At 47.5% G+C, this 13207-nt stretch overlaps 1 protein-coding gene across 1 annotated transcript in view; it reads right to left on the minus strand.

Moving 5' to 3' along the window:
• Nucleotides 1-8400, minus strand: part of LOC115088564 (putative nuclease HARBI1) — a 190486-nt gene extending 182086 nt beyond the window's left edge. The window contains exon 1 of the mRNA XM_029596821.1: nt 8353-8400. Coding sequence (XP_029452681.1) covers nt 8353-8400 — 48 coding nt within the window. The remainder of the gene's footprint in view (nt 1-8352) is intronic.
• Nucleotides 8401-13207: the final 4807 nt, after the last annotated feature.

The raw sequence follows: 13207 nt of genomic DNA on the forward strand, positions 1-13207 counted from the left end.
TATGTTTATCTCATATTCTAGCCTACCTGGTGGTTCCTCTCAGGATCTCCTCCTGGGGGCGCTGTCATCTGCCATCGGCCCAGGGATTCACCATTTCCTCCAAGTGGTCATTCCTTTCACTACTATCACTCTGTGGGAGCCAACCACTACTGACCAGTCACACCGCTCACGGAAGTATTATATAGATAGCTACTCCTCTTTTTTGAGACTTGCCAGCAGCTTATATATAACAGATTGCTACTCCGTAGCAGAGGCATGATAGATTGCTATCTCAATAGCGAAGGACAATATACCTATTGTTAGCTCCTCTCCTCAGCAGATTATCATTGTACAGATTGCTAACTCCTCTTCCTTGGAGAGTTGATCCATAATAGATTGCTACCTCCTTTCCTTACAGGAGCATCTACAGCAGTTCGCTAACAGATCTACAGATAGCTAATTCCTCCCTTCTGAAGGAGCAGGTCATGTCATATCGCTACTCCTCCCCCTTTCAGGAGAACAGCAGAACAGATTGCTAACTCCGCCCTCCTGGCGGGGTAAACGATAACAGATTGCTAACTCCTCCCCTCTGGAGGAGGAGAGCATAACAGATTGCTAACTCCTCCCCTCTGGAGGAGGAGAGCATAACAACATTTGAATCAAGTCAGGGAGAGAGCTGTGTCACTAGCAGGACCCAAACTTTGGAACACATTACCAACGAATCTGAGGCTAGAAACTGATTGTTTAAACGCAACCTAAAAACCTGGCTTATCGACAAAGCATATACAATGTGAATTAGAGCGTTTATTTTTTACTTTTATGCTTTTTAGGGCCTTTTATTTTCAATATTAATGTTTATCTTAGTGATTAAGTTATTGATGTTCTTAGTAGCCATTTTAATTCTAATATTAATGTACATTTTAGGGTTAAGTTTTTGATTTTCTTATATTCATTTTAGTTATTATTTAAAATTATTGTTATTTTTACAAAGTTGTTTTTATGATTGTATTTGCTATTTTATTTACTTCTATGATTTGTAAACCGTTACGATGGCTTGTCTTAGTGACGGTATAGAAAACTCAATAAATAAGTAAATAATAAGTAAGGAGATCAAATTTGCAGATGACAGAAAATTGTTCCATCTGTGGACTCTTGGGCTGAGGCAGGATTGGCACAACCTGCAGGAAAGAGTCCTGCAGGTTCCCACCATTGACAGGTAGACTCGAGCTTCACCTATACCAGCTCTCGCTCCCCTCGGGTTGAGCCTTTGGGTGCCGGGGCCGGCAGGTCTTAGGTGAGGTCTTTGCTGATGGCAGAGGATTGTAGATTGGTGGAGGTCAGATGGGTCTAAGGTCCGGGCAATGATCAAAGGCAGGTGGTGGTTAGGCAATGGTTGGAGGTGGGCAGTGGTAAGATGTATGCAGGAACAGGCAGTGGGCATAGGTGGGCAGTGGTCAAGCATGTCAGAGATCAGGCCAAGGTCAGTACCAGGTATCCATCCGAAGGAGAAGATAAGGGACATATAAGCAGGGCAGGAAGGCCAGGCAAGAACAGCAGGAACAAGACTGGAGACAAACAGATGAAGACAGAAGGCAAACTGGACACGACTGAAGACAAGCTGGACTGAAGAACTGAAGACAAAGATGCTGGAAGCAACATGTTTTACTGTATAGTTGGTGGACCTGTTGCTGAGGCGATAAGGGCAGGAGTGAGTGAGCCCTTTATAGGGCTTAGCATGCGATATCATCATCCAACATCACAGGGCTTTTCCCACCACTGGCCCTTTAAATGAGGTAAGGTCTGGTGCACAACAACTGAGGTTGACATCATCTTACCACGCAATGAGTCGACGGTGTCTTGCCACGTTGGAATGTGGCAGGCCACATGGCACACGGGCAGTATATCAGGAGCAGGAAAAGGAGGCCCAGATGGAGAGGTGAGTGTGGTAGTCTGCTGCCACCAAACATAAAAATTATTCAAACTTGTTAAAACTGCAGATTGTGAGGTATAGCAGAGGGATCTTGTGAGCCTAGGAGATTGGGTAACTGAACAGCAGATAAAGTTTACGTTGGAAAAGTGCAAAATGATGCACAAGGAAAAAAAAATCTCAACTACAGATACATAATGTTGGGATCTGTATTGGAATCAGCACCCAGGGAAAAGACCTTGGAGTCCATGTGGACATTACGTTGAAATTTTCAGCTCAATGTGAGGCGGCGATCAAAAAAGCAATCAGAATGTTATAAATGATCCAAAAAGTGTTGTTATGTTTGCCAGCTCGCAGGACGACCCTGTGAGCCGATGCACTCACCCGACACCGCCTGACTGGCCCGGCATTGCTGCTCCACACGGCCAACGATGCTGCCGCTCCACGTGGCTGGGAATGCCACCATTTTCTTCCTCTGGCCTGCCCTGGCACTTAAAGACCCCGCGATGGGAAACCAGTCCTCTGGCACTCCCTGATGACATTACACGTATAGATATTTAAACCCTGGCTGTGCAACACCAAGGTGCCTCACCGATGGGTAGACTACCTCCCGGTAGTTTGAGTTGCTTCTTCAGAGTCCTTTCTTTGCCTTGCCATCCTTGTCTTCAGCCTCATTCAGCCTTGCTTTTCCTTCCTTGTCTCCCATCTGCCTACTCTTGGATTGATTCTCAATATCGACCATAGCCTGTATCCTGACCATCCTTATCTGCCGACCGCCTCAACCATAGCCCATGACCTGACCATCCTTCCTTGCTACTAGCCCTGACCACAGCCTGATATCAGAACCTCTCTTTATTCTTCTCCAGAGACTGTCACCTAAGACCTGCCGGCCCTCAGAACCCAAAGGCTCAACCCAAGGGAAAACGGGCTAGTAATGGTGAAGCTCCAGCTCAGTCTCTGCATCATCTTCTCTGTCAGTTGGTAGTGAAGACCTACTGGTCCTTCTCAGTAGGTAGCATCAACCTCACTCCATCACAAGGGTCCACAACTCTAACAAAAAGGAATGCAGAACAAAATAGAAAATATCATATCGCCACTTTATTGAGCCACAGTGCAACTGAACCTTGAGTATTGTGTACTGTTCTGGTTGCTCTATCTCAAAAAAAGCATAGCAGAACTAGAAAAAGTGCAGAGGAGGGAGATAAAAATTATAAAGGATATAGAACAGCTTTCTTATGATGAGAGGCTACGCAGGCCAGGGCTCTTCGGCTTGGAAAAGAGATGACAGAAAGGGGACATAACAGAAGTTTCTTAAAATCATGAGTAGAGTGGAATAGGTAAATATAGGATAATTATTTACCTTTTTAAATAATACTAAAACAAGGGGACAGTCCATGAAGCTAACAATCAGCAGGTTTAAAATAAATGATAAAAATAACTTTTACACCCAGTGCACAATCAAGCTGTGGAATCTGTTGCCAGAGGGCCTGGTCAAGGTGATTAGCATAGTGATATTTAAAAGAGGTTTGGACAAGTTCCTGAAGAAAAAGCCCATAACACATTATTAGCCAGGTAGACTAAAGAAAGCTATTGCTAGCCCTGGAAGGGAGTAATAAGAAATAGATCTACTTTATGGGATCTGCCAGGTACTTATGACCTGGAATGGCCACTGTCGGAGACAAGATCCTGGGCTCGATGGACCTTGGTCTAACCCAACATGGCATTTCTTATGTTCCTATGAGAGTACAGCTCTATTCTCAACTTGAGCTGTCCCTCTTTGAGTAAATAGAGACTAGAAATAATGCTGAAATAGCACTCAAGGTCCCTAGTGGGAAAAAGATCTGCATGGTTCTTATAGTGCCATCTAGTGACTGACCCAAAGAATAGCAGTAGAGATAGGATGCTACATGTAGTGAAGCTGAAGGGAGTCACTGCACGCGGGAGAAGCTGTGGGAGAATACTGGGTCTGTTCAAAGAGAGATCAAAAGGAAGGCGAGAGGCCTTGCAGGTAGATAAGTCAAAAACAAAGAAATAAAACCCTCAGTTCAGGCACAGATTTACATTCTGGGCACCTATAGACAGTGAGGCAGCAGGTGGAATCCCCCCCAAATTATCATAAGTTGAGGGGTATTGGAGAGTGGTCAACTTCCTTCACCCCTCCCCTCCCTGAAGTCATCAGAAGTTCAGGGAGTTCTGAAGGGGAAGAGGCAAAGGATTCCAGACTGCCTCATCCGTTTCCTCTCCTCTCTAGTCCTCCCCTGTATTTCCAAGCTGCTTGCTGGAGCAGCAGCTTTCCAGCCCAGCAGCAGCAGCCACAATTTTGAAAAATAAACTCAGCGCAGGACCTCTAGCTGCCAGGGGCATGCTCAAGGTCCTGTGGTGCCCCACACCCTGCTTCCACATGGATTTCCTTTTACTATGGAAGGGGAAGGGGACACCATAGGGCCTTGAGCACATGACGGGCAGCTGGAGGCCCCATGTTGAATTTCCTTTTTAAAGTTGTTGCTGCTGATGATGGATGTAAGTGCTGCCAGCTCAGAGGCAGGCCCGGATTGAGGCATGGGACCAGGGCCGGTGCAAGGGGATTGGGCGCCCTAGGCACCTTCAACCTTGTGCCCCCCCCCCCCAATCGCAGCCCTGACTCCCCCCCCCCAAAAAAAGAAAACTCACAAATCACCTAGTGGTCTAGCGGGGGGCCCAGGATCTATCTGCCACCCCCGGGTCGTCAGCTGCCACTAATCGAAATGGCGCCGGTGGCCTTCAGCCCCTGCCATGTGACAGCGGCTACCGGTGCCATTGGTTGGCCCCTGTCACATGGTAGGGGCTAAAGACCACCGGTGCCATTTTGGTTAGTGGCAGCCGAAGACCCGGGAGCCGCAGATCGTTCCCAGGACGTCTGCTGGACCACCAGGGGGGCGTCTGGAGGGTGGCACTGGGGGGGGGGGGCGCAGGGTAAGGCGGAGGCTGACAGAATTTTGAAAGGGTACTTTTTGCCCTTTCAAAATTCTGCCGCCTGCCACGGCGCCCCCTAAGTCTCGGCGCCCTAGGCACAGGCCTAGCTCGCCTAGTGGTTCCTCCGGTCCTGCATGGGACTGGTGGCAACGCTCCAGCACCTATTAAAATCTGGCGCCGGAGCAAGTTGCCTGTGTTGTCGATACCTAATTCCGGACCTGCCCCAATTAAATTAACGATCTATAAAAATCTAAACTACGGATACATGTAACCTTATTCCACCAGTCAAGTAGGGCTTAGTGGCTCACTTGGGAGTGCTAGGGCCAAATTGTGACTGATGTTTCCATTTATTTCCTGACAGGGAGGAAAGTTATAGTCTTTAGTCTTTCAAGGCCCTTAGGCTATTAGAGGGGCTTTTTATACCTCTCTGGGAAATTACTACACAGCACACAGGCAGCTGTTCAAAAGTAAATCTTTACTGGGGGCAGTTGATGCAGACAGATTAGCAAAACAGAGGTACTAACCCTAAATACCCCTCTGCCTCAGTTGACAACCTAAAACTGATGCTCAGTGGTACCCTTCCCCCTTGAAATAAAATCTGAAGTCCGCAGCCTTGGCATCCTCGTGGACTTCAATGGACCCACAAATCACAGTTGCCAAGAATGCCTTCAACCACCTTTGACAGCTGAAATGGGTAATGCCATACCTGGAGAAAGATAACCTGGCCATCTTGACCTATGCATATGTCCTATCCTAGCTGGACTGCTGCAACACCCTATGCATAGGTCTCCCACAAAAAAACTCCTCTCTCTTTTAAAGCTACTGCAGAACGCTGTTGATATTGTCCAGCAGCAGCTTCCTAGATCACATCACCCCCAGTTCTCACTGGCTATCAATACTATACTGGGCCCATATTGCACGCTTGGAGGAGTGGACCCTGGGACTGCTGACTGACAGGGCTGAGGCACGGTACAGAATCGTGGGGCAGAGATGTGGTCGGGCAGGCAAGGTTGAGGCAGGCAGAGTCTGTTCAGAAGCAGGAGACAAGCAAGGGATCAGGGCAGGCAGCAGATGGAAGCAAGATCAGGAACTAGGCCGTGTCTCAGTCGGTAGTCAGAATCGGGAACAGCCAGTCGCAGAGGAACAAAGAAACAGAACCTGTTATTTAGTCTCCTGCTCAGAGGTGTGAGCTGCCTTTTATCATACAGCAGTGTTGATGACATCAGTCTGTGCCACAGGAAATCCAGGGCGCTGGCCCTATAAAGCTGGTGAGATGCTTTGAGCCCTTACTCAGAGCAGCAGAGGTGCAGGATGCCAGGAGCCATACTGAGAGGCACCAACAGATTGTAGGACACAGCACTGGGCCCGGGATCATGAGGTGCAGGACACCAACCGTGGTGCACTACCCTGTGCTCAGCATGTTACAGCCCAATTCAAAGCCCTCTGCATTGCCTGCAGATCACGGCCCGCGCCATCTTTAAAAATGGCGCGGGCCATCCAGTGCTCCTACCATGTGACAGGGGCCGGCCAATGGCACGGATACCCTGTCACATGGTAAAGGCAAAGGGCCATCGGTGCCATTTTTATTAGTGGCAGCCGACGGCCTGAGAGCGGGGGATCACTCCCGGCGCCCCCACTGGACCACTAGGTAATTTTAAAACGTTTTTTGGGGGGGGGGTCGGGAGGGTGGGGGAGGCTAAGGGGTCAGTTTTAAAGGGTCAGGGTGGGTTTTTTTTTATCGGGCCATCGGCGCCATTTTTATTAGTGGCAGCCGACGGCCCGAGAGCGGGATATCGGTCCCAGGGCTTCCACTGGACCACAAGGTGATTTTAAAACGTTTTGGGGGGGTTTGGGAGGGTGGGGGAAGGTAAGGGATTAGTTTTAAAGGGTCGGGTGGGTTTAGAGGTTGTTTTGGTGTGCCGGTTTCCGCCCCCCCCCCCCCAAATAACTCCCGTTAGTGGACACAAACCCGATTAATAATTTTTCACAATAAATCAGGGGAATTTCTATTGTATCGCACTCTTTAACAATTTTTGACGATTTTAAAAATATTGGACGATATTTTAAATCGTCAAAAAACGATTCACATCCCTAATCCATACCTATAAATGCTTATTCTCCCAGTTCATCCTCACGCTCTGGAACTCTCTTCCAATAGAGGGTTATGAATTTTAATTTGATATTGTACAATAAAATGTGATTTTACTGAACTTATTTGGTTATCTATTCACTCATTTTATTTATTTAATATTTGTTTTTTTTATACTGCTGTGTTTCCATAACCCTAAAAGGGATACAGTGGGATTGGAGTTGCGTTCCGTTTGGGAATTTGATCTATTTTGAGCAGAGCTGTAGCCAGGCAATTTGGTGCCTATGGCCAAGTGAAAATCTGCACCCTCCCCCTTTACACAATACATGACACCATGAGCTGGGAGATTCTGTTCAATGTTTGTACAGCAAGGCCCATGGCCAGTGCAAGGGTATTAGGTGCCCTAGGAAACCTTTACAGCCTTGCACCCCCCCCCCCCCCCAATCACACCTGCCTCACACACAATTAAAAATTATGCATTTATAAAAACAGATTTAACATGATAATGGACATTCAAAACATAGTCTTCTGAGGTAAAAATATCACTTACAATATATAGATTATATTTGCATGCACTGCTGAGGTGCCAACCAGAAAACCCAGAGATGCTTTGGAACTCATATGGTATTAGCCTTACCGTAATGCATCTTGGGCATGGGCATCATCCTCAGAGAGCCACTCAAACAGCAACAACCCTACCCATGAAAGTTAATACTATAAATACTATACCAGACCAAAAATAGTAATAAACCCCTTATTAGGAAAACAGATCAATCCAAGCTGCTATAGAACCCTACATACAGGCCGATACAGTACCGATGCGTAAAATAAAGTGCGGCAGTGTCCAGCACCCACTCATTTGCCGCACGCACATTTTGATTTACAATCCGCTCGATTCAGTATTCAAATTAGATGCAAATCCAAGCGGTGCCAAAGGCGAGTCTATCGCGCAGTAGGCGCTCCTATCCATTTTATTGTATAGGACGTTATAGAACTCCCATACAGTATCCAGGGTGCGCTGCTTCCATACCATAAATGTCATTTCAATGGAGCAGGAAATGTCATTTTTAAAATGTTACGAAAATGTAACAAATTCCAAACTTTTCATCGATCTGGAAACTTATCCCGTTGTTCCCCCTTTGTGACATCATTGCCGCGTCATAATCCTACCTTGGACGTGTATATAAGTCGCATCGCCAAGTAAGAAAGTCCCTTTGTATTTGGTTCGGGCCAGACAGAGCGGTTACAGCGGTACCTTTGGATATCTTTCGGAAGATTGGCATCGCTTTCAGCAGGTAAGAGGCATACTAATGGACGCTTGGACACGGCATGGACACCGGGAGTCATGTACACTCAAAGGCTGCTGCCTGAGCACCCGTACGTCCATGATTGGAGGCCCCGCTACCTTCCACGTCCGGGTGCTCATGGACGTCTGGGTGCTCAGGGTGGCCATGGACGTTGGAAGGTAGTGAGGCCTGCCTCAGACCACGCCATGGACGTTCCTGCCTCTTTCCAGACGTCCATGATCGGAGGTCCCGCCACCTTCCACATCCAGGTGCTCAAGGCCATGGACGTTGCAAGGTAGCGGGGGCCTTCGACCATGGACGTTCCCACCTCTTTCCGACCAACGTCCATGGCATGGTTGGAGGCAGGCCTTGCAACCCGGATGTTCATGATCGGAGGCCCCGCTACCAATCCTTTCCAGATGCTCAAGGCAGTGGCCTTGGACGTTGGAAGGTAGTGAGGCCTGCCTCAGACCACACCATGGACGTTCCCGCCTCTTTCTGGACGTCTATGGTCGGAGGCCCCGCTAACTTCCGACATCCATGGCCGCTGCCCTGAGCGTCCAAAAAGGATCGGTAGCGGGGCCTTCTACATGGATATTCCCGCCTCTTTCAGACCGACATCCTTCGGTCGTGGGACCGTCCATTGTGTCATTTTTTCTTTCATTTTGCTGATTTGACTCTTTGATGTATGCTCTCCATGTGCTCCTCTTCCTTTGAAGTCATTCTTTGGTTTTGCAGATTTTGACTCTTTGCTGTTTGCTCTCCACATGTGCTCCTCTTCTGTTTTGTTGATTTTGACTCTTTACTGTATGCTCTGCATGTGCTCCTCTTCCTTTGGGGTCATTCTGTTCTTTATTATCTCTCCATTCATTAATCCCTTTCCTCCAGTTTTTTCTCCTATTCAGACAATCATGCCAGGAAAACATCCATATTTGAAAAAAACCTCTTGAAGTGAGAAAAAACAAATCATATATATCTTTCTGCACACAGAAGCTTTCAGCTCATATGGGTTATCCGGTACATTTCCTGGAACCCAGTGCATTATGATGGTTGCTGTAAATCTGCAGTAAATCTGTTTCCATATGTCCCACATTCAGTGAGAAATTAGTACATGTGTATAGGAAAACATCCATTGCGCGGGTAGAGGCAGAGTCCGGAGATCAGCAACCACTGGAAGTCACTAGTTCAGGCTCTTGCTTGATGCTGTCGTCTATGGGCCCCTCTTGTTTCTGGTTAACAATTTTTTTCATTTATTCTGCTTTTGTCTATTTCCGTCATACTGTCTCTACATTCATTAATCCCTATTCTTCTTTTTTTTCCCATTCAGGCATTATGATGGCTGGAAAACATTTTATTGCGCATGTCGAGGCAGAGCACAGTGAACATCAACAGCTGGAAGGCACAAGTTCTAGCCAGCTGTCCAAAAAGTGAACCCGTAACGCTCGCTTCATGGATGAAGAAAAAGAGTTACTGTGCCATGCTGTCTGTGACAAATATAAAATTCTCTTCCAGTCCAAGGTTTCAGGCTCCACAAAGAAACGGATTTGGGGAAGATCGCACAGGATGTGAGCTCCCTTTCTGAGTCACGCTTAGGGACGTAAAACAGGTACAGCGCGACACTAGAAAAGAGGTGAAAGAAAAGGCTGCCAAAATTGACGCGGCAGCAAAGAGGACCAGTGGAGGGCCACCTTGTCATATTGTGTTGACACCTGTGGAGGAGCTGGTTCTCAGTACTGTGAGGCCAGAGGTCATCGTCAGCGTGCACACACAGTTCGGCGCTGACACAGGAGCAAGTCGAGGTATGCATAAACATATATCTTGTTTGCACTGCATGTTGACTTTTGGGTTCATGAGGGATAAACTGACAACTCTAACTGCAACCTCTTTCTCCATCTTTCTCCACAGATCGAGTGAACGATGGTGACGTAACTAGCGACAAATCCATTCCCACGCCTGACGAATTTGTATTCCCCATATCGAATGCGGACTCCCCCAGCCAACACATCTCCACAGAGGAAGTGGTCACACTTAATCTGTTCGATGATGTGTCTCCTGAGAGCCAACAACCTGAGGCATCTGCACCCCTGGAACCATTTGTAACACAACCTGAGGCATCTGTCGCCATGGAACCATTTCTAGTGCCAGAACCATCTCTGCTACAGGCTGCTGGTCCACCGGCACAGGAAATGGCCTAAGTATCACAGGACCTGGAACAGGCATTATTCGGAATTGATGACCTAAGTGAGCAGTTTATGATTGGAATCACCTCTCAACAGGATCAACACAATGACTTGATGCTTCAGGAAATGAGGTTGATCCGATCCGACATCAATGGTGCGCTGGCTTCTCACACGATTTTGATGAAGGAAATGATGACAGAATTGATCGGTGCATTAGAGATGTTGCCTCAGCTTTTCATTCCATTAACCAATAATTTTTAAATAAACATTTTTTTGTCCATAAACAGATGTTTCTTTTTTATGTGGCATGCCACTCCTCACAACACACAATAATTTCATTCAATAACTATTCAAAATAAATTGGTTAAATGAAACTCATATAATTTTAACATTCCAAAAAAATATATATATTTTAACTATTTACAGACATTATTTATGAAAAAAAAATATTTTGAATAATGGGATGGGGATGGAAAGGGAAGGGACCATGCCATGGGGGAAGAGGAGGATCATCGTCATTGATCGGACGGTGCCTGTCCCGCAGGATCCCGCACCATGACGAGCAGGGATTGTGCTCCTGCCATTGTGCGCAGGAGCTCTACGTTCTCCTGCTGGCCATGGCACAGGTCGTGCAGGATGGTCACCGCCTGCACTGCCAGTCCCTCCTGGACATCCAGGCTGTGGATCAACCGTACCTGGAGAGCCAGCACAGCATCCAGGCGTCCCTCAAGGGCTGAGGGCCCTTCCCCGGCTGCTGCGCTGGCCTCTGGCCTTCGACCCGCACCTGGATGCTCCAGAGAAACTGGGTTGACAACGTCAATGATGATGTCTTCCTCATCTCTCATGGCTGGTGAGGCAGGAGAGATGGGGGGTGGCAAAACAACAAAGGGTGGCTCAGCAATTGGGGGTGGCTCCTTGCCTTCCTCCTCTGCCGATGTGTCTGAAAAGAGAAAAAGCGAAAGCGTTACTGCTGTCGCGCATGCAAACATCCAGAACGGTAGGAAGGATAACTTGCTTATAGCCATTTTTAAACAAGACCCTCACCTCTAGCATTACCATAAGCATGACATTTAAAAATGCAAATGTGAGCGGCATGCCACACGGCATAGAACATCCATATACGTTTCCAAGGCCGATAATATTAGAGATGTGAATCGGAACCGGAATCGGTTCTGATTCCGGTTCCGATTCACATCGTGGGGTTTTTTTCATCCGGCCCGATTGCGGTTTTGTTTATCGGCTGCGTCTTCACCGTACATCCCCTCTGGGAAATGGGACCCTATAGATGAAATTTCCAGAATGTAGGCGTCATGGCATTTCCCAGGATACTTCGCTACAACATTTAGAATCCGAATGTGTGCATCGCAAACGACTTGAACATTCATTGAATGGAAGTGCTTGCAATTCCGTAACGAACTCTCTTCCTCTGACCTGGGAGTAAACGCAATATGGGTGCAGTCTATAGCATCCAACACATTAGGCATCCCTGCAATACCCATGAACCCACTGCGGATCTGTTGCAGCTCCACTGGATCCATAGGATACACGATGTACTTCCTCATCTGCTTCATCATGGCCTTCAAGACCTGTGCCAGATGCCATGAGAAGGAGGCCTGTGTCATACCCGCAATGACACTCATGGAGGTTTGAAAACTTCTAGTACCAAAAAAATTTAAGGCACCAAGAAGTTTCGTCAACCCTGGCACAGCATGGTGGCGATTGGCAAGGGGCTCAAGGTCACAGCACAAATCTTCAGAGAGGAACAGGATTGCCCATGAACTCAGCCAGTAGGTTCGAACTACATCTCGCTCGGACATGCCAAAGAGAGTTGTCCGTGGGCGAATGATACATCCAGTTCTGCCGATGGCCCGTCCTGATCTACCTGTGCACGGATGACTCTGTCCCGCTGTGCCTGCGTGAAAAACAACACAAGAAAATCAGCATAACCTAATACATCTTGATTATTCATTTAACAAATATAGAAGCGGAGCCTCAGGGATGCCTAATTCTAGACGCCGAAGGAAGGTCGGGTGCAGCGTCCTTCTCCCGGTGTCTGTACTGGCATCTCTGTCTCCGCTGGACCTGCGGAGCCCCAGAGACACCTAATTCTAGGCGCCAGAGGAAGGTCGGGTGCAGCGTCCTTCTCCCGGCATCCATACAGGTGTCCGAGTCTCTGCTGGACCTGCGGAGCCTCAGAGACGCCCAGACAGAAAAATGCTACCGTTGGATATTCCAAAACAACACATATACATACCTCCTCCGGTCTTTGTGCTGGGTTCTCCTGTTGGCTGTTGTGTCCAATAGGCCTTCTAGAATTCGCTCGCAGAGCATTTCTTAATCTCGTTCTCACCCATAGAAAAAAGATCGCCAAAGCCAATATATACATGTAATCCATGACGCTGTCCGATGCTGTCCGTTGGATATTCACTGACTGTCAAGAGCACAGCACCACACTAATGCCAGGTTCAGGGTAGGCGGTAAAAATAGAGGGTAAAGACGCAGAAAATGTGCAGGTTAAAGACGTGCTACTTTGGGCACGGGTTACGGTATTGAGGGGAATAGCTAATCCAGTCATTAAATACCATTAACATACCATCTACATGCGGCAGGCACTAATTGTAATGTGTCGTTTTCAGCATACGCTAAGGACGCGTTAGAGCATATACTGAATCGTGAGTCCGTCTTACGGGTCTAAAATGCACATCTAATTCGCGTTCAAAAGTGCGCAAGCCCGGCCGCGCTTTACTGTATTGGCCCGATAGAAACTACACACTAATGGAATAACTCACTTCGG

Source organism: Rhinatrema bivittatum, chromosome 3, assembly GCF_901001135.1.
Source record: "Rhinatrema bivittatum chromosome 3, aRhiBiv1.1, whole genome shotgun sequence".
NCBI lineage: Eukaryota > Metazoa > Chordata > Amphibia > Gymnophiona > Rhinatrematidae > Rhinatrema > Rhinatrema bivittatum.